At 53.9% G+C, this 18,899-nt stretch overlaps 1 protein-coding gene across 1 annotated transcript in view; it reads right to left on the reverse strand.

Moving 5' to 3' along the window:
- Positions 1 to 18,899, reverse strand: part of Adamts14 (ADAM metallopeptidase with thrombospondin type 1 motif 14) — a gene marked incomplete at its 5' end in the record, with an annotated part of 72,990 nt that overhangs the window by 12,647 nt on the left and 41,444 nt on the right. Inside the window, 12 exons of the mRNA XM_010608041.2 lie at positions 199 to 362; positions 3,391 to 3,471; positions 3,934 to 4,057; positions 4,390 to 4,523; positions 5,886 to 6,061; positions 7,650 to 7,798; positions 10,167 to 10,280; positions 11,538 to 11,670; positions 12,588 to 12,731; positions 13,883 to 13,988; positions 16,151 to 16,298; positions 16,929 to 17,012. Of these exons, the coding sequence (XP_010606343.1) occupies positions 199 to 362; positions 3,391 to 3,471; positions 3,934 to 4,057; positions 4,390 to 4,523; positions 5,886 to 6,061; positions 7,650 to 7,798; positions 10,167 to 10,280; positions 11,538 to 11,670; positions 12,588 to 12,731; positions 13,883 to 13,988; positions 16,151 to 16,298; positions 16,929 to 17,012 (1,557 nt within the window). The remainder of the gene's footprint in view (positions 1 to 198; positions 363 to 3,390; positions 3,472 to 3,933; positions 4,058 to 4,389; positions 4,524 to 5,885; positions 6,062 to 7,649; positions 7,799 to 10,166; positions 10,281 to 11,537; positions 11,671 to 12,587; positions 12,732 to 13,882; positions 13,989 to 16,150; positions 16,299 to 16,928; positions 17,013 to 18,899) is intronic.

Raw genomic sequence — 18,899 nt, forward strand, 5'->3', positions numbered from 1 at the left:
TCTGACAGAGGGGACGACAGCCTCTGCCCTCCTCACCTGCCATGCTGCCAGCTCTTAAGCACCAATGAGGAGCTGCCCAAGAGTCAGTGCCTTGGCCTCCTGCAGGCATGGGAACCGGCAGCTTCCACCAGGCTGTGTGGGCAGCAGACAGCACAGGACAAGGGGCGAGGAGGGGCCACTGCTGGGAATGGGGCTCACCAGGACAGCAATGGCTTCGGGCAGGGGCCCACTGGTCTTGAGGCTGTCCTTGGCATCTTCCACCTCATGCTCCCACTCCAGGCCCAGCGCAGTGAAGGTCCGGCTAAAGGCTTCCTTGCCCTTGGGGTTGAGGATGAAGCTGCCGGTGACCTGGTTCTTCACCACTGGCCAGAGGAGAGGGGCACACAGATTTCTAGTTTCTACTAAAGGGACTGGTGAATATGAGAACAAAGGCCTTCCCAGTGGGCCCTTGCCCACCCCCCATCTGCCTGCCACCCCTCCCACCTGAATCCTTCCACCAGACAGGTCCACACAATACCTCCTGCCTCTGGACCCTGGTGTCCACCACTGCTCCCACGTTCACTGCCTCCCTTCTTCCTGACTATTCTCCATCTATAGTTAAGGCTCAAAGTAATCTTCTCCTCCAAGAAACCTGCTTTGATTGCCCCACCCTTATGGATGCTGCCTTCCGTGGGGCTTCTGTATCAAGATATAGAGGTGACAAGTTCAGCTCTAGAGTCACAGGTGCCATGGGAAGTGACTCAGCCCCCCCATACTGCCTTGGTCTTCCCAGCTGTAAAATGGGATGATAGTGTCCCTCATAGATCATCACAAGGCTCCAATGAGATCATGGATAAAGTGTGGCTTCATTTGGGCAGTTATGGCCTTCACTGCCAAGGCTGCCACCACCCTGGGCTTCTGCAAAGAGCATCTACCCCAGCAAACACATACACCCAGGCATGCATCACACACACATACTCACACTCCACACATGTGCAGAGGGTCCACCGTGTACCTCACATGACCCTGGCTAACCCAGCTTCCATCCTGCAGTCACCTCTACTCCTGTGCCTGTAGACTTCCCACGCGCCACCACTCTATCTGCCCCTGTCCCGACAGCCCCTTGCTTCTCCACAGGAAGCAGCTCTTGGCCCACAAGGAATGTTCCCCATCTATGGGGTCCAAGGAACCAGGCTTCAGAAGCCGAGCAGGTGGAAGAGGCTGGCTGCTAACATTCAGGAATCATTATCCCAGGGAGGCGGCAAAAGCAGTGTCAGAGTAACTTCCCCTCCCTCCTGCCCCAATTCCAACCTGGCAGGAATAGTGGGTAGGAAATATCTGCACCAATGTCTTACAAACTCATGCTCACTATAGCAGAGGACCAGGATGGGACACAAGAGTCCCAGGCCGGCTCTGCCCCTGGCCGGCAAAGGCGAATTAGAGTGCACAAGGACCAAAATTCATGGCAGGCCTGTTTGCACTTGTGCCTATTGCCTGTGTGGACCATGTCCTTCCCAGTGCTCCCAGAGCAGGTTAGGAGCCAATCAAGTTGTGCTAAAGAGAGACACCAATGCGGACGTCTTACCCAGGCCAGGCACATTCTCCGGGAGGCTTACTGATAATAATCTAAAATACGACTGTCAGCATTTTTCCATTTGAGATTTCCAAGTCATGTCGTGCTCTGTATCAGCGCTTATGATGGTGCAGGTGCCAGAGCAGTGTGACTCGGTGGGTGTAATAGGTTAGTGGGGACCGTGCCAAGGTGACAGCGCAGCCACATGCCTTCTGGGAGATCCCAGCTACTGCAGAAGCAGCCTGCTGCACACAGCCCACCAGGCTCTGCTCCAAACCATGCTCAAGAGTCTGTAATTGGGGTAAAACCCACCACATACAGGACATCCTATTAAAGTGTGTGATTCGGTGATGTTTTATACATGCAGCTGTCATCACTGTGTGATCCTAGAACATTAGCATCACCCCGAAAGAAACCCAATACCCATTAGCTGCCACCCCATCTCCTCCCCCTAACTCCTGGCACCCACGAATCTATTTTATGTCTCTGGCTTTGCCTCTTCTGCCAATTTGCCTTCAGCAAAAACAAAATAAAACATCTTTCACATCATGTTAATATTCTTGTAACTGGAATTTTTTTTTTTTTTTTTTTTTTTTTTTTTTTTGTACCACAGATCAAACTCCAGATCTTGGGCTTGCAAGGCAGGCGGTGGCACCACTGAGCTAAATCTCTGGCCCTGGAATTTTTTATTTAATTCATTTTGGGGTTCTAATTTTTAACCTGTCTTGGACCCATAGTTGTTTATAAGCATACAAGGTGGATTAGTGACTCTAAGTTTAAGTAGCATTAAAATGGGTGGTGGACTGCAGAAATAGTCCTCAATTCCTCCCACTCCTAACTGCAATGCAGCAATGCTCCTTGCATGGTGACTTTACCATTTCTTCCATCAACAGACTGGAGTTTTACAAGGGTGTGCGTGCGCGCGCACGTGTGTGTGTGTGTGTGTGTGTGTGTGTGTGTGTATTTCAGAGCAGAGGATTGAACTCAGGGCTTTCCCACTGGCTACAACCCTAGTCTTTTTTTTTCTTCTTCTTCTTCTTCTTCTTTTTTTTCTTGAGAACAGGGTCTTGCTAAGTTTCCCAGGCTGGGCTTGAACTTGGAATCTTCCAGCCTCAGCCTCCCACAGTGGCTTGGCCATGAACACTAGATGTGGGTCAAATGGACACTAGAAATGGATGCAAGCAAAGACTTGAGAAGTGCTTATACTCTTGTGCTCCTGCTGAGGACCACATGACAGACACTAGGTGAATAACCCCTGGTTAGCCCATTGGAGACACGGCTGTGTCACCCTAATGACCTGAGCTGACAGCCAGTACTAACCCCATGCATACTGGGCCAGCCAGCTTCCAAAAGACCAACAGCTGATAAGAGCGGCATGGGTCCACCCAGACAGCTCAAAACTAGCTTTTTTTTTTTGGGGGGGGTGGGACCAGGGATCAAACTTGGAACCCTATGCTTATGAAGCAGGTGGCGGAACCACCGAGCTAAATCCTCAGCCTAATTATTTTAAGACTTTACACGCAGCGGTAGTAAGTTGTACAGCAACAACTGACACATATACTCTGTAACGATGATTTTCCTTTAAAAGGCATCTATGTGTATATAAGAAATCTGAACAGTGGTTGCCTGTGGGGAAGGAACTGCCCCTGAGGGACAGAGATGGGGGGCTGTTCACTAGATCTCCTTGTAGACCTCCTGAAATAAGAATCACCCATACAGCACAAATTTTAAAATAAGAAGGGTCCTCTCTCCATGATTCAAGCCCACGGAGCGCCATCTGTACTGGAACCCTGCCCAGGGCTGTCCCAGTACCCCAAACCTCAGGGACCCACACTCACCAAGGCGGTGGGGGGCCTTTTCCAGCGTCTCGATCTGGATGTGTCTGGCACCCTCTGGTATCTGCACCAGTTTGAGAGCTGCTGCCAAAGGAGGACACAGGACAGCAGGGAATGTCCTGAGCAGGGGGCCCCTGCCCAACACCCCACCCCACTGAGGACCCAGGAACATCTCATCAGGCACAGACCCTCGCCAGTCCTGTTCCCTAGCCTGTAAACTGCAGATAGGACCCTGCCAGGGCCATGGCACGCACACGTATGTGTTGCTATGATTCCCCACCTTCCTGACTTCTTCTCTCACTTCTGCTCTTTCCCCTCCTTGCTCCTTTGAGTTCTCTCTCCCTCTTTCTTCTCACACTTGAACTACTGTCAGGATTTAGATAAATGGGCCATGAGGATCCCACATGGCTGCCTTGATTCAAGGCCTTTCTCAGAGTCACCAACCCTACAATGAGACAGGCTCCAGGGTCCCTCCACCCTGCCAGGACTATGGCCTGGATCAAGGGGGGAGGCTATACAAGGGTCACCCAGCCCCAGCCCACTCACCTGCCTGCTTGGAGGCTTTGCCCAGCGTCCCCTTCACGGTCCTGCAGTGGGAGTTGTCACCGCCACAGACTCCACACTTGTCATCTGCCTTCATGGACCCCACCTCCTTGTCACAGCCCATGGGCTGAGGCAGAGGTGAGGTGAATGGAAGGAGCATACCGCCCAGGCTAGCAACCCCTGGTTCCCTTCCTAGTCCCTAGCCCCTGGCTGGAGTGGATCCCTGGCCCAAAGCCCGCCCAAGACAAGGCCCTCCCCCAAATTGACCATGTGACCTCAACCTGGCCTGTTCATTCCTGCCATCTCCTCTCCCGGATATGGGGCTGGGCACTGAGCCCTTTCCAGCACCCCAGGGCTGTACTGGGATCCAGGGGCTTCCTGAGTTCAGTATATGAGGCCACACTATCTCCTATGGAGCATGAGAACAGCACCGCGGAGCGTCCCCCGGATGGCACCCACCACACACTCGCCGCGGGCACAGACGCTGTATGGATCGCGATAGCTGCAGCGCGTCCCGTCGTGGACCACCTGGTTCATGTACACCACCTCACCTGTGTCCACCGACTGGCAGATCAGCTCACACTTCTGGGTGTCTGTGGGCAGAGGGACCACACCGAGCCTCAGCTGGGCTGGTAGAGAGCAGGTGGCACAGGATGACACCAGTGCACAGCCCAGCTAAGACGCCGGGGTTGGCCTGGGACAGGGTGGGTGCCCTCTTTGTGGAGTGAAGACTCAAGATCCCTGCCGAGGCACTCACTGACTAGGTGTGTGACCTGGGCCAAACACTCTGAGGGGTAAAATGCCACATCACTTGGTTACTGAGAAAAATCAAGTGACAAAATAGTAAGAATGTAAGCCAATGCTTAGTGCTTACCGTGTACTGGCTATTTGCAAAGCCTTCACACACCCTTGATATACAACTCTAAATGCTTCTCATGAATTAGTTCATGCAACCACCTTAACGAGGCAGGTTCTAGCATGACAGAGGAGGAAACTGAGGACAGAAAGTTAAAGAACTTGCTTGTGGCCCACACAGTGAGCAGTTTGGCAGGATTCCAACCTGGGTAGTCCAGCTTGAGTGGCAGACCTCTACCCCTTGTTACCGGGCACATGCATCACAGCTTTGGTGCATCTGAACATGTTCACACACATCAGTTTGTGATGAGAAAGTCAGGCCAAATGCTGGCCTGGATGTGAGCTGTGAATGGAGTTGCAGCAGGGCAGGGGGAAAAGGTCCCTCCCTGTCTGACAGTGAAATATTCTCCTATCCTGGCTGCTGATGTCCTAAAAGGGAGGCTCCAGAGAACATGTAAACAGTCACTGTGCTTCTTAGAAGCAAGGCTGCAGCTTAGCTGATTTCCTGGGATTTGTCTACAAGTTCTGGGAAAAGCCCAAAATCCAGCTGCTTCCGGGGTCTCCCTGCTGCCCTCTGCACACAATGGCTGCTTGTTCAGGTTCTGATGCGCCCAGAAGGCTTCCATAGTGAGCCTCTGCTATAGCCCATTCCTAAGAAACTTAGCTATTCCTGCTCCTCGTCCCAAATCTCACAGGACACCTGATGACCTCTTGCCTCCAACACACAGGACTCCAGGCTGGAGCTACAACATCCAAAATGGCCTTGGATCTTCTGCACCAGAACCAGATTCCCAGTGGGACCTGGGCCTAGGTGTTCCAATACAGGCAGGTCTGACCAGCACACCTAGGCAGACTACCACAGAATGGGAGGAGTCCAAGCAGAAGGAAGAACACTCCCAGCAAGGGTGCCCAGAGCAGTCTGCAGTGACAGGCCCCCGAGGTCCCTTTCAGCTTGAGGATTCTGGCATTCTAAACCTGAGCCAGAGAGCATCCTCTTTGATGCCTTGATATCCCTTCACTTTCACTGGTGGAAGCAGAGGAGGGTGGGCTCACATGGCCCCAATGAGTGCCCAAGACACCAGGGGTGGGGAGGTACTCACCGTCATCCGGCTCATAGGGGACCCAGCTGTGCTTGGCATTCTGGTGGATGTAGTAGGAGTTGCGCTTGGCACACTGCTGGGCCCGGAAGTCCTCATAAGGCCCAGGACAGTCCTTGCTATTGCAGATCTGGTACTCAAACAAGGGTCCTGAGCATGGGCGGCCTCCATAGGCTGGGCTGGGTTGGCACAGAGAGACCTGGTGACCTAGTTGGCTGGGAAGGTTCAAGGCTGGGCAGGCTGCCAGGGGCAGCATCACAAGGGCTCCACCAACTCATGAGCTAGAGAGGGACCTGCAGTGTGGCTGCTAAGTTCAGAGCCTCCAGGACCTCTCCTCCCTGACTCTTCCACCTTCAGGTCAACACCACTTCTTCCCCTGCATTTTGGGGGACAGACAGACATGGGGAATGGCCAATGCTCTCCAACAGGGCTGGAAATCCTTCTAACTTATTATTCCTTCAACTGTTACAGAGTCTGGCATGCAGTAGGCACTTGATAAACGAATCAACTACTCCTTTTTTTATCCATTCCCTTCCAATATCATAATAAACTAAGAAGTGGTAAAGAGACTTGGATTTGGAATCAGAAGGAGGGATGTGAAGAGTGATAAGAAAGCGCGTTGTAAAGCAATCCATACTCTTTTCTCTGTTAAGCCAAGAGCCCTGGGTGAGACTCCAAGTATAAGTAAGTGCTAATCGAAATGAAGTTTCCAAGGTTAATAATAGCTGTTGCCCACAGATGCTGTGAGAATCACATAGGTTTATGCACCTAAATGCTTAAAATTAGCATCCTTCCCGGCTCTGACAAAGTACTCCTCACACCTTATAAAACCAACAATTATAACAGCAGCTGTCATTATGTGCTCCACCTGTGCTGGACATGTAAGCTTCATAAAATAAAAGTTATTATTACAGGGAAGCTCAATCACAGCTTCGATCAAGGGCATAACTGTCGATCCTGACTGCAAGGTAGGTGCTGCTATAGATTCCTACCACCTTGCCTTTTGTTTCTTCAACAAATGAAAATTACAAGGAGACTATTTGGCTCCTATTTGCAGCTGGCCAGTGCAGCTGCTCCAGTAGTCATTCATCGCACTACAGGAGGGACCGAGCAGGCCCTGTCGGTGCAGAGGCCCCTAGGGCCAGCTGACATGAGGGCAATCTCGGCCAGTCCGCCACCCTAAGCGAGCTCCTTCAGCTCAGGCGATGGGACCGTGGCCAGCTGGGGCTCACAAGTTCCAAAGCCATAGGACTGGGGCAGGGGGTCCTATAGAAGGGATGAGAGGGAACAATAGGCCTCACCCCAGAATGCTGACATTCGTGTGGAGACTGAGGGGATTGGATGTTAGAGGTCAGTTAAGAAAACTGAAGGAAGTTTTTGCCCCATGAGTAGAAGATAAAGTCGGGGGTCACGTTCAACACACGTTGATCAGTGAGTGTTCTCTCGGAGTTTAGCTGGAAGATCAGGGCATGGGAGGGCCAGGGACCTGGCAGTCTTGGGCCCACTCAGGTTCTAGGCATCTGCACACGAGCATCTGAATGTCACTAAGTCAGATGAATCCAAGGAAGACAGATCTGATTGGTCATCAGCAAACGCAGGTTGTGTGCTCAGACCCGCCCCGGATTTGGATGCTCACCCATACAGTGCATGACATATGGGGGACATTTACTCACTCCCACACCCTGTCTCCCCACTGCCTTCCTTTCCAAGTCCTTCCACCCCGGGGATGGCTCCCCTGCCCTGCCCACCCCAGGTAAGCACACTCACGGCGGGTTGTCACAGCTCCGACTACGGGATCGCACTCCGCCGCCACAGGACCGAGAACATGACCCAAACTTGGTCCAGGAGCTCCAGCCTCCATCCTGGCCGTAAGTCTGCTCCGGCGACTTCCAGATGCAATGACCTTTGAAGCACCACTGGGGTAGAGCAGAGGACATGAGGTCACTCTGGGCCACTGCAGTGGAACCTGCCAGAAAGGCTGCTGGAGCAGGCACACAGCACAGCTGGGACACCACAGGGAGCCCGGAGAAAGAGATGCTGAGAGAAAGAGCCTGGCACCAGACAGAGTCCCACCCCTGCCATTGGCTGAGTAACCTCGGACCAGAGGCTCAGCGTCCTGAGCCCCCTCAAGGGTACAATGGGGAGTTGTACCCACCCATAGCATTCAATGCCTGGCATACACAACCCTGGAGAGGCAGGGAGGAGGTTATTTGAGGAGGTTAATGATGATGATAAATGTGCAATTATTTCATTCATCACTCCAGGAGAAATAAAGGACACAATATTTCCAAGCTAAATAGAGCTCATCTTGGCTTTGTACCTCAAGTCACCTTCCAGAAGCCACAAGCAGATGTGTCCCTAGGAGGCAAGAATCCATCCCTGCAGTGGAGTTGGTGTACACATCAAGTCAGCAAGGCCTGCATCTGAATCCCAGCTTGGCAATTACTGGCTATGTGTGCCCACTTCACCTTGCTGAGCCTGTTTACTAACCTGTTCAATGGAACTGCTCTGAAAGAGATAAAGGCACAAACTCTACAACGGCCTGAGCACTGGACCAGGTTCTCAAAGGAGGGCTCAACTAAAGGCAACTCCCTTCCCTTTTGCTGCAAGGTAACATGGGTGCGATATAGAAAGCTCTCTGGGATTTGCCAGTACTGAGGTTCAAATTCAGGATCTTGCGCTTGCCAGGCAGCTGCAGCACCACTGAGCTACATACCCAGCCCTTCTCTGAGATTTTCGAAAGAAAAGAGCACAGCAGTTCTCAACCTTAGAGCCCCAGGGAACGGTTAAAACTCCAGATGCCGTCACTTCCCCCAGTCCAATGGAGTGAAAATCTCTAGAGGCAAGAGCTTTTGCAAGCTATAAGATGCCATAAAGCTTCCCCACACTTGTACATTGTACAAATCAATGATTTTTTTAAAAAAATAAATTCACAGGGCCAGAGATTTAGCTCAGTGGTTCTGCCACCTGCCTTGCAAGTGCAAGGACCCAACTTTGATCCCCAGTACCAATAAATAAATAAATTAATTAATTAATTCACAGAGTTGTTCGACCTTTACCATATCCAATTTTGGAGCGTTTCCATTACCCCCAAAAGATCCTCTCTGATCATCTGCAGTTACTCCCTGTTTGGGGAGGGAGGGTTAGACTCCCCAAAGACTGGAATACACAGCCACAACTGAGAACCACTGACTAACCATTTGTGCAAAACTGTGACTGGGGAGCACCTGGGACTCTGAAAATACCTGGGAAACGTCAGAAGTGGACAGATCTGGAAGACAGCCTACAAGGTTTGCAGCCCACTGGGCTGCCCAGGGCCACAGGAAGCCACGCCCATCTATGAGGCACAAAGCAGTGCTCCATGCCGTGCTCACAGCTGATGCTGAGCAAAATCCCTACTTCCTGCTCTCTCTCTTCCCCTTTCTTTTGGTGCAGTACTGGCAATTGAACCCAGGACCTTTGCACTGAGCTCTATCCCCAGGCTTTTTTTACTTTTTAATGTTTGAGTCAGGATCTCACTAAGTTGCCAAGGCTGGGCTGGAATTTGCAATCGTCCTGCCTTGGCACCCCCAGGGTCCTGAGGCTGCCGGTGTGCACCACCACGCTTGGCTGCACAGATCTCTTAACACCTTGTTTCTTCGCAGCTCTCACTTGCTCTGATGTGATCCAGCCACTTCACAACCAACTCGAGGGGTGGGAAGGATACTTGGTATGTTGGGTTGGCAGGACTGGAGAAGTTCAAAGAATGGCTCAAGGTCACCACAGAGTAGCGAGGGACAGGGCTCAGCTCAGAGACCAGGCACAAGATCCCTGAAAACAAAGTGCTGGGACCCATTATGCAGGAAGAAAACAGACCAAGAAACACTTGAAGGGCAAAAGGGGGATGAGGTGGGGGACAACAGCCCAGAGGTGGGGGTGCAGGGCGGGCAGGCAGGACACCTGCAGTCTTCCCTTCGTCTCTTGTCTGCTCATCTCTCCTGTGTGGCTGCGACAAGTTCTGTAACACGTCTGTTCTCCTGTGTGACACAGGAGTCACCCTTCCTGCCACATGGGCTCTGAGATCATGCTAAACTTGGCCGACTGCACAGGCAAAGGCTGTGGCATGGGAGGGAAAGGAGTGTGAGGTCGTGGACAAATCGACCTCTCACCAGGCCTGTACCTGTATTTTTGCACTGTCCCCCTTCACATGCACACAGGCAGAGGGGCCCCTGGGGCCCTGCATACAGGCTGGAATGGACACCCCCTATCCCAGGATGACACTTCTGCCACAGACCCTGCCGGTACCTTGCCTGGTTCACACTCAGTTCCGTCCAGCGGGGGCCCCTTCTTGGTCTTGCAGAAGTATGGGTTGTCAGGGTGGCTGCACCACAGCTGCTTGCAAGGCTCAAAGGTCCTGAACTGCTGGCAAGGGGAGGGAGTCACGGGCTGGAATCTCCAGCTCTGACCAGCTGTCCAGGGGGCAAAGGGCAGTAACAGGAAGAGCGGAGGGTGTGGCAGATGCTGGGGCCTGGGGCTCTGAGAAAGCCAAAACCCCACACGTCCACCAGCTCAACCCCAGCCCAAATACCAGCGGCCCCAGGAGCCTTCCTCCCTGATCAGGGCGCTGAGAAGGGGCCAGCACAGCCTCCAGGCCCTTTGTCCTCTCACTCCGGGCCTCCCTCTCTAGCTCAGCAGAAGCCACTTTGTCATGAGCTGGGACCAGCGTTTGAGGCTCTGGGGAAGTCTGGCTCACGATGCTTCAAATCCCTGTGCACAGGGAACCAGAGGGGAGCCAAAGAGTTTGAAAGCCCCCATCTCCCTCTAATGTGGACACTCAGTGAGACCAGAGGTTGGTCAGTGTATGCACAAGCCTCTCCAGAAAAGCCCCAGTTTCCTTAACATCCTCTCTCAGCACACCCCAGACAAGCATCCCACTAACACAGCATTTGGGCACTAAAACCCCACCCCGTTCTTCCACCCGCAAGGCAGTGTTTTGTCAGACCACACGTCCCAGTGTGGCTTGGAGAGCAGGGAAGGTGACCACACACAGAAGAGTCTCATACCAAACAGGCTTCCATGGAGGAAAGGGGGGGGCACATCCTCTTGGTGGGGGTATAAAGGCCTGGCCCATCAGGAACCCCCTCCCCTGAGATGTCCCCTCCCTGAGCTTCAGCCTGGCCCCGCAGTGCCACTGCTTGGTCCCCCACCCTGTTCTGTAGGACAGGGGCAGAGTTATGCTCACATCCACGGCCCCAGGCATGGAGACAGAGACATGGAAGTGAGGCCCCAGAGAGAGGTGATATGCACAAGTGGGGTGTTAGACCAAAATGTTCCCAAACACCCTGAGAGTGGAACTCTGCCCCCCTGGGCCCCACTCCTGGTCTGACACCCTGATGCCTCTCAGGGAAGCTCCCCAGGGGACTGGCCTGGGATGGCCCACGCTCCCTGAGTTACTCATCCCATTTCTTCCAGGATAAACCCATGTTTGAGCCTCTGCACACACCTACCCCACAGGTGTTTTTCCTGCCCACCCCCTATGGTGGCTGCTCCAAGCCTATGGGCCTATGCCCAGGGCCACTGGCTGGCCACGTGGAAAGTGTCTCCTGAATGACTGGCCTAGGTCACAGGAGGACAGGGACCTTGGGTCCCAGCTTGGCAGAGGCCAAGGGTACTCACTGCCAAGCAGATCTGGTATCCAGTGCCGAAGTCAAAGCGGCACTGCTCATCCATTGAGTAGTCAATCCCAGGCAGCTCCGGGGGCTGGGGCCAGGAGGGCTCAAAGGGGTCATCGAGGAGGCAGTCGTAGGACCTGCGGTGGAGGCAGGAGGTGAGCCGGCCTGACGACAGGGAGTTGCAGGTACTTTCTCCCCAGGGATTGGGGCTTTTGATGAGCAAGGAACCTGCATCCACTGCCCTGAGTAGGGGGGTTTCTTCCAGGAAAGCTGCCCCACGTTCCCCTCACTCAGGACTTGGCTTCCACCAGTGACTGGGAGGACTCCATTTGCAGCCAGGGGCCAGGGACTAACCGGGGTTAGCAGCTCAGTTTATAGACTGTTTACATGTCAGTTTTACCCATCTTAAAAGGAAACACTCTTAGCTAAGACTAAGAGTTGATTCCAGACAAGCTCAGGACTCATTCTACTACAAGGGAAGAGGCAAAGCCAACTGATGCAGCAGGGTAGGCTGGGCAGGCTGCCCCAGCTGGCAGCGTGGGAAGGCCAGTGACTCCATCCCTCTTCCACCTGGCCCACCCAGATCCACTCTGCCCACTCCTAGTCCTCAAGCTCCTGAGTCTAACACTTGTGCTGCACCCAGCAGGCTCTTCTTGACATGCCCCTTCTCTGGGGCCCAGGGGAGACGGAGACGCCCCTGCCCCAGCCTACTGGGTGACTACTACCCATTGGCATGAGTATCACCGGCAGTGCTGGATGAATGCAGCTGCCCAGACCCAACCCCCAGCAGATTCTCAAGGGTTTCTTGGATGGGGCCAGGAGATCTGGGGTGTAAGCAGGAGTTCTATGCACATGACCACTTGGGCACATGGGGACTAACCCACCTGTGATGTAATGGGTGTTTTAGGCTAGGTGGTGGGACCGGGGGCTGGAAGAGCCATATGAGTCAAGCCAGGAGGAGTGATGACTGCAGGGTGACAGCCAGCTGGGCCACCTGTTTGGAGTGGCAGGCCACTTGCTCCCGGGTCCCTGGCCAAGGGCGGAAGTGACTTACGGGAGGTAGCGGCTGAGCTCCAGCTTGCTACAGCGGGACCAGTGGAAGCGGTGGAAGGCAGCCTGCACCAGGGGCGCCATGACACTGCCCAGGCTGGTCTCATCCGCACAGCCATTCCCCTGCCCGTCGTGTTCCATGCCAAGCCTGGAAGCGGGATGGGGTGAGGGACAGAGAGGAGCCCCGAGTTATTCTGGGAGTCTGCCCTGGGAAGGCAGTCAGGCAGATCTGAAGCAGGAGATCATACTTCCTACCCAAATCAGGAAATCAGATTCAGCCTCTTCCATGGAGCGCCCCTGTGTGCCAGACCCAGAGCACTCGGCAGAGAGCTGTGCACGTGGCCGGCAATAACTCCCGTGATGGCTTAAATTCAAAACTGTGCTCTTACATCTCATATGTAATGCCAAAGCCCAATGGTCCCATTTCTTAACTACTCCCAGGTGGCTGCACCCTAGACAGACACACAGGGACATCTGAGCCTGAGCTTCTCTCTCTGCAGGAAGGGGCCTCTGCTCCATGAAGAGTGGACAACCCTGTTCTGCAGATTCTGGCTCCAGAATATATGGGGCCAGCAGTTCACACAGCAGGGAGAAGACTGAGAGATTTCCCTGGGAAATCCCAGGAGGAAACTGAGGTGCAGGGAGAGGAGCCACCACTGCTCGTTTGATGTCCCTCAGCTCCACCCCTGTATAGGCAGGGCCTTCCTGATCTCCGCCACGGCACCATTCCTAGAGTAGGGTGTGGTGAACGGTAGGTGCTCGAGAACTACAGCTGAACGAATGGATGACTGTGCTGTGAACGACCTCCTAGCCGCAGAGCCTGCCCACCAGCCTCGCCTGGCCCACTGCCTGGGCTCTGAGTGAGCCTGTTTACCATGGGCTGGGGCCAGCTCCTCCGCATGCAGAGCACTGGGGTGAGCTGGACGGGGTCTCAGAAGGGTCAGCATGGGGAAGAGGGAAGTCAGGGATGAAGACCACCCGGACAGCAGGCCCCGCCTATGACAAGGACGCGGTCACTGACCTCCCCAAAGCCAGGGACACATCTGGTCTTCAAGGCCACATAGAGCAGGCCTAGAACTGGGCTCCTCGGCCCCCTTCCCTGCAGGGCAGGGTTTCTGTCAACCCGCAGATCTGTGACACCAGGCCTCAGAGGCAGCCAGCTCTTCTGGCTTCTCCTGAGACACTGGAACCAGAGCCAGATCTGGACAACACCTTTCACCCCCAGGACTTCTCGGAGCTCACAGCATAGCCCATGGCCACAGAGCCACCAGCCCTGCCCACCCTCCTAATGCCACTTACACGTGGCCGGTCTCGTGGGCCACCACAAAAGCCGAGGAGAAGCCATCCTCATGGTTGAGGGCACAACTTCTCAGGGGGTGGCACATGCCAGTGACAGGCGCATACCCTGCCAAGGAGAGAGGGAGAGAGGCCACAGGCAGGTCAGGTGGGACATACTGAGGTCTGAGCCCAGCCAGCCGCTGCAGGGACATCCTGACCTGGTCAGTGCTGGAAGCCCTAGAGAAGAATGACACTCACAAAGTCCCACCCATGCACAGCAACCCTGGTCCTAACCACCCCAGTGTCCTAGGGTTTGGTGGCTTCCCTCATGGCCTATAGCTTCCCACACTCTATTGGCTACTTCTCCGAACAAGTGGTGGAGTTTCTGGGCAGGATACAAACCTGCGCACACACACTCACTTTCCACACCATCTTCCTCTTGTTCTACAGTCAGTCAACAAACAAGCTTGGAATGCTTTCTATGTGGAGGCGGGGGTGCACTAAGTTGACTACTATGGGGAGCCAGACACAGTGGCATGCACCTCTAGCCCCAGCTTCTCAGGAGACTGAGGCAAGAAGATTGTTTGACTGGGGAGTTTGACACCAGTTTGGACAACATAAAGAGGCACTATCTCAAAAAAAGGGCGGGGGAGGGAAGAGGAAAAAATTTCTCTGGATACCATGGAGAAAACTGAGATGAATCAGACTCATGCTCTGACCCCACATGGCATTAAGGAAGGTCCAGTTTGGCAGGGAGATCAGGTGATTGGATTAGAGGTGGGCCTGAGTGGCCAGAGCTCAGAGAGCAAGGTGGGGGCAGGGGTGACCTGCAGGTGGCGTAAGGACATGGTTTCGGCCTGTGGGATCCAGGGGCACAGGGAATGACTTATGGGGTGACAGAGATAGGCCTTGAGGACAGCTGCAGTGACTCTCCAGAGGTAGGGACACCGGTAAAGGTGTAGATGGCCACAGACACTGCGGCAGGGCAGCAAGGCCGGCACAGAGAGGCACTGGCCACAGCCAACTCAGGGCCTGCTCCTCAAACCAGCCAGGGCTGGGCTGTAGCTCTGTGGTGGATTGCAGGCTTACAGCGCTTGAGGTCGGGGGTTCGATCCCCAGCACAGCCAATGTCACACACCTGACTCAGGTACAGACTGGGAGGGCAGGCTGAGCTGGGGAAGAGCTCGAGGAGGGGTGCCAATGGGAAGCGTTCCCTGCCTGGACCTACAGTCAATTAGAGCAAGTCTGCCCTGTTGCATAGCATTACTAAGTGGTCATGCCTTTCACATGGTTTGGGGGGCACAGTGAGGCTACAGTGTTTAGAGGTTGGGGTACTCCTTTCGTGGAGGCCTAGGATTTGCTGTTCGTGCCATGTCCTACATGCATAAGCGTGTGTCCATTTGTATCTCTATGTGTGTCCAGGTGCCTGCGGGGTACCTGTGCATGCCTGTACCTGCGCATGCAGTGTACATGTGTAGTGTGTGCACATGTCTCTGTGTATACGTGTGTGTGCCTGTGTGTGTGTCTGCAAACCCCATTTGGAGCTTCATTGGTTCAGACAAGAAGCCGTTTGGGTGGGTAGGGCTGACTGATTTCTAGCACTAAATGTGAAAAAATAGCCCTCAAAGTGGTGTCTGGAGAGCCAGTCTGGTCTGAGGCCTGCCTGCGGTGCGGCACAGGCAAGCATTCACCATTCTGTGTTTCAGCTTCCCTGTGTGAAAAACTGGGGGAGGGGAGCTGCTGATTTACAGATGCTTACAGCTGCCTATACTCTGTCATGGACACTTCATGCTCTCCTCAACCCTCTGATCAGCATGGCATGGAGGACGGCAAAGATTATGGGAGATCCAGGTGTTGAACGGATGATCTTGGGTCCCTGAGCTGGCCTATTAAGGCATCGAACAGAGCATGAACTTTTCTGCAGCCCACACAACCACTGTCAAGTACCTACGGTCTGCAGAGGACATAGGACATGGTGTGGGAAACAGTATCTTGAGGTTCCCTGTGGAGGGGTCTTCAAGGAGCTGGTCTCTGAGTCGCTGGGACATTGAGCACGGGAGGACCCCAAACCTACTCATAGCCACCTGCAAGCTGGACCAAGACAGGAGGCACCTTTCACTTGCCATGGTCTCCAAGAAACCATTCCAAAGCTCACTCACTTATTCACACAGGTCCTGAGCCTTCCAACCCCCCAAGAGAACCCATCCTTCTCCAGGCCCAGCCTGAATCCCTAGCTCTGCCCTGCAGGCTGCACACACCTGGCCACAGCAAATACAGTACCTTGCATACCTGAGGGCCCAAAGTTCTGCCGTGTGAGGAAGACAACGTGGTCATGGTGCTCAGCATGGCCGGGGTCTTGGCGCTGCTGGGAGTGTGCCCAGCGACACACCTGCTCCAGGCTTCGGGCAGGGTTCCCGCGTTCAATGAGGCTCAGGGACTGCAAGACCGGGAGTGACAAGTGGGAAAGGTCGGAGCTCCAGGTACTGTGGCAGCTGAGCTCCCGCCCGCGGGCCCAGGGAACTGCAGTGCCCGCCCACACAGTCTTTCCTGCTTTGGACACTGCCTCGGACACATGCTACTGTACTTTCAATCCCTCAATTGATCTGCAAGGCAGGCACTGCTCTGGGTGCTTTCCCACACTTCACATTCACTGTCCATCAAATCTTCACAACTTAGATGCAAGCTGGGCTGTCACCCCCGATTTAGGGAGAACAGGTGAACCCTTCTAAGGCTGTAGAGTCTGAGGTCTCCAGGCTCAAAATGACATGACTTGTCTCGGTCACTGCCCCTGCCCTGGAGGCCCATTTCCCTATTGATTCCTCAGGGAAGAGCGGCACTCTCTGTGAGGACATAACACTGTCAGCTTCCTCCACCAAAGAGCCCATGAGTTCCTGCTTTCCACTTCAAAGGCCTCCACTCTGAGCTTCGAATCTAATGGGCTCAGGGCTCTGATTTCGGAGTTGAGGTCTCCTGGACACTTGTCCCTCTGGGCACATCCTAGCTGGTCTCACACTGTGGCTGCACAGCCCTTCTTCCTCCCAACCTTTCCTGCTCAGCTGGGACTCACCTGCCGGTAGCCGACCATGATCAAGCGGACAAGGGCGATGTTCATGTGGGCACCCAGGGACTCATCGTGGTAAATCTCATCCACCTGCAGGGGAAGGAGTGCATGTTAAGGGGGCACAAACATTCACCAGGAGCCAGGTTCTGCATTAGATTTCTAACATACTGCATCCCATTTCACCCCACCATGGCTGAACTGAGCAACCATTCTCACCTCTACTTTACAGGTAGGGAAACTTGAGGCCAAGAGAGGTGAAATGGCTTGCCCAGGGACATGCAGCTAACAAGCTTCAAAGCAGGGCTTCAAACTATGAACTGCTGGATCCCTACCCTGAGCTCTTTCCATGAAGCCAAAGTGTAGGGGTGGAGGTGGGGTCATCTGGCTCAGGGGACCCTGATTCAAACTACTGGTCCTAACATTCTGTGTAGTTTTCCAATTACCACTGCAATCTTGCTGTTCCTATAGCACCTGGGCACTAGTGGGGGGGGGTACTCTGAGTCTTCCTCCAGCTCAAGGTGCTGCAGGGCCTCCAACCAGCAGCAGCCACCACCCTGGAGCCTGTTAGAATACAGTCTCAGCCCCACCCAGACCTCCTGAGCTAGGACCTGCATGTGAATAGGCTCCTGGCTGTGGCTGAGGGGTGGTCAAGCTTGAGAAGCCCTGCTCAGAATCATCCTTCCGCTCCCAGACATGGGAACCTATAGAAAAAGCCTCATACAGTTCACCAAAGGACCCGGTCCAAGGCACTCCCCTGACCAGATCCACAGGACAGACTCTCAGCCTCTGCCCCCAAGGGCAGGGAGCTTACCCTCTCCTGGAGACACCTATGTCCTGTACATAGTGTCCCAATGGCCACACCCAGGTTTTGTTTTTAATAACTCTTTTAAAAATAAAAAAACAATTCATTGTAAAAAAATTTAAGTACCCTCTACAAAGAAACCTAAAGTATTTACATTTCTATTAGCCAAATATATATAATCATCATGTTAACAAGCTTCCTACCACATGTACATGTGTGTGCATGTGTGCATTTGTGTTACTTTGTAAAACTGAAGTCACACGAATACAGCTGTATTTTGTTCATTTCATGAGACATATTCTGCATCGCTAACAGTATGATCCCTGTTGTCAGCATGAGATGTGCCGTCCCTCCTGTAACTAATTCCTGAGTTTTTTCTCTGAGCAACTCACAGAAGTGACTTGCTCAGCCAGTCAGGAGAAGGACACAGCAATGGTGAAGCAGCTCCCGGGAGTCCCAGGTTCAAATCTCTGCTCTGCTATTTATCTGGCTGACCTGGAGCACAGCAGAGAACCCCTAAGAAGCTGTTTCTTTCTTTATTTTTTTATTTTTTTATTGTTTTGCAGAGTGGGGTGATTATGGCTGTCATTAGGACTGCCATGTGTAAATGTCCAGGAACCATGACTGAGCCACACAAGCCCGCAGACACAGGCAGCAATCAGTGACCAGGCAGAAGTACAGCTCAGCCTCCAGTTCCAGTCCCCGCCCCACAGGCGTCCCAGGGGCTGGCATGGGCTTGCATGCCTGCTCCTGCTCTTCCTGTGCCCTCAGCCATCACTTCTTCCCCACCAACCTACAACCCACATGTGTGAGTCCCACACGAAGGCTCAGGCTGGGAGGGGAACTGGGGAGCTGCCTCATGCCCACACGCCCCAGCCCCAGCCCACTCATCCTAGTGTCCAGAACCAGCAGTGCCCCAGGTCCTGGATGTGAAGACTTCTGAGCAGCCAGCATCAGGCTCCCACCATGGACCTTCCTAGAGCTGAGGCCAAGTGAGTGGGAGACCGAAGCCAAGCACCCGCTGTGGGCAGGCAGCACCCCGCCAATTCCCATCAGAAGGCATGACGGACAGGCCACGGTGGCAGGCTCCCTCCTTCCTTCCCCGCCGGACCAAGGCTCCATGGGAATGAAGGCCTCAAGGGGAGAGGGGCTGTCCTCCTTGACCTGTGTGCCCC

Source organism: Fukomys damarensis, unplaced genomic scaffold, assembly GCF_012274545.1.
Source record: "Fukomys damarensis isolate Sample0158 unplaced genomic scaffold, DMR_v1.0_HiC HiC_scaffold_20, whole genome shotgun sequence".
Classification (NCBI taxonomy): domain Eukaryota; kingdom Metazoa; phylum Chordata; class Mammalia; order Rodentia; family Bathyergidae; genus Fukomys; species Fukomys damarensis.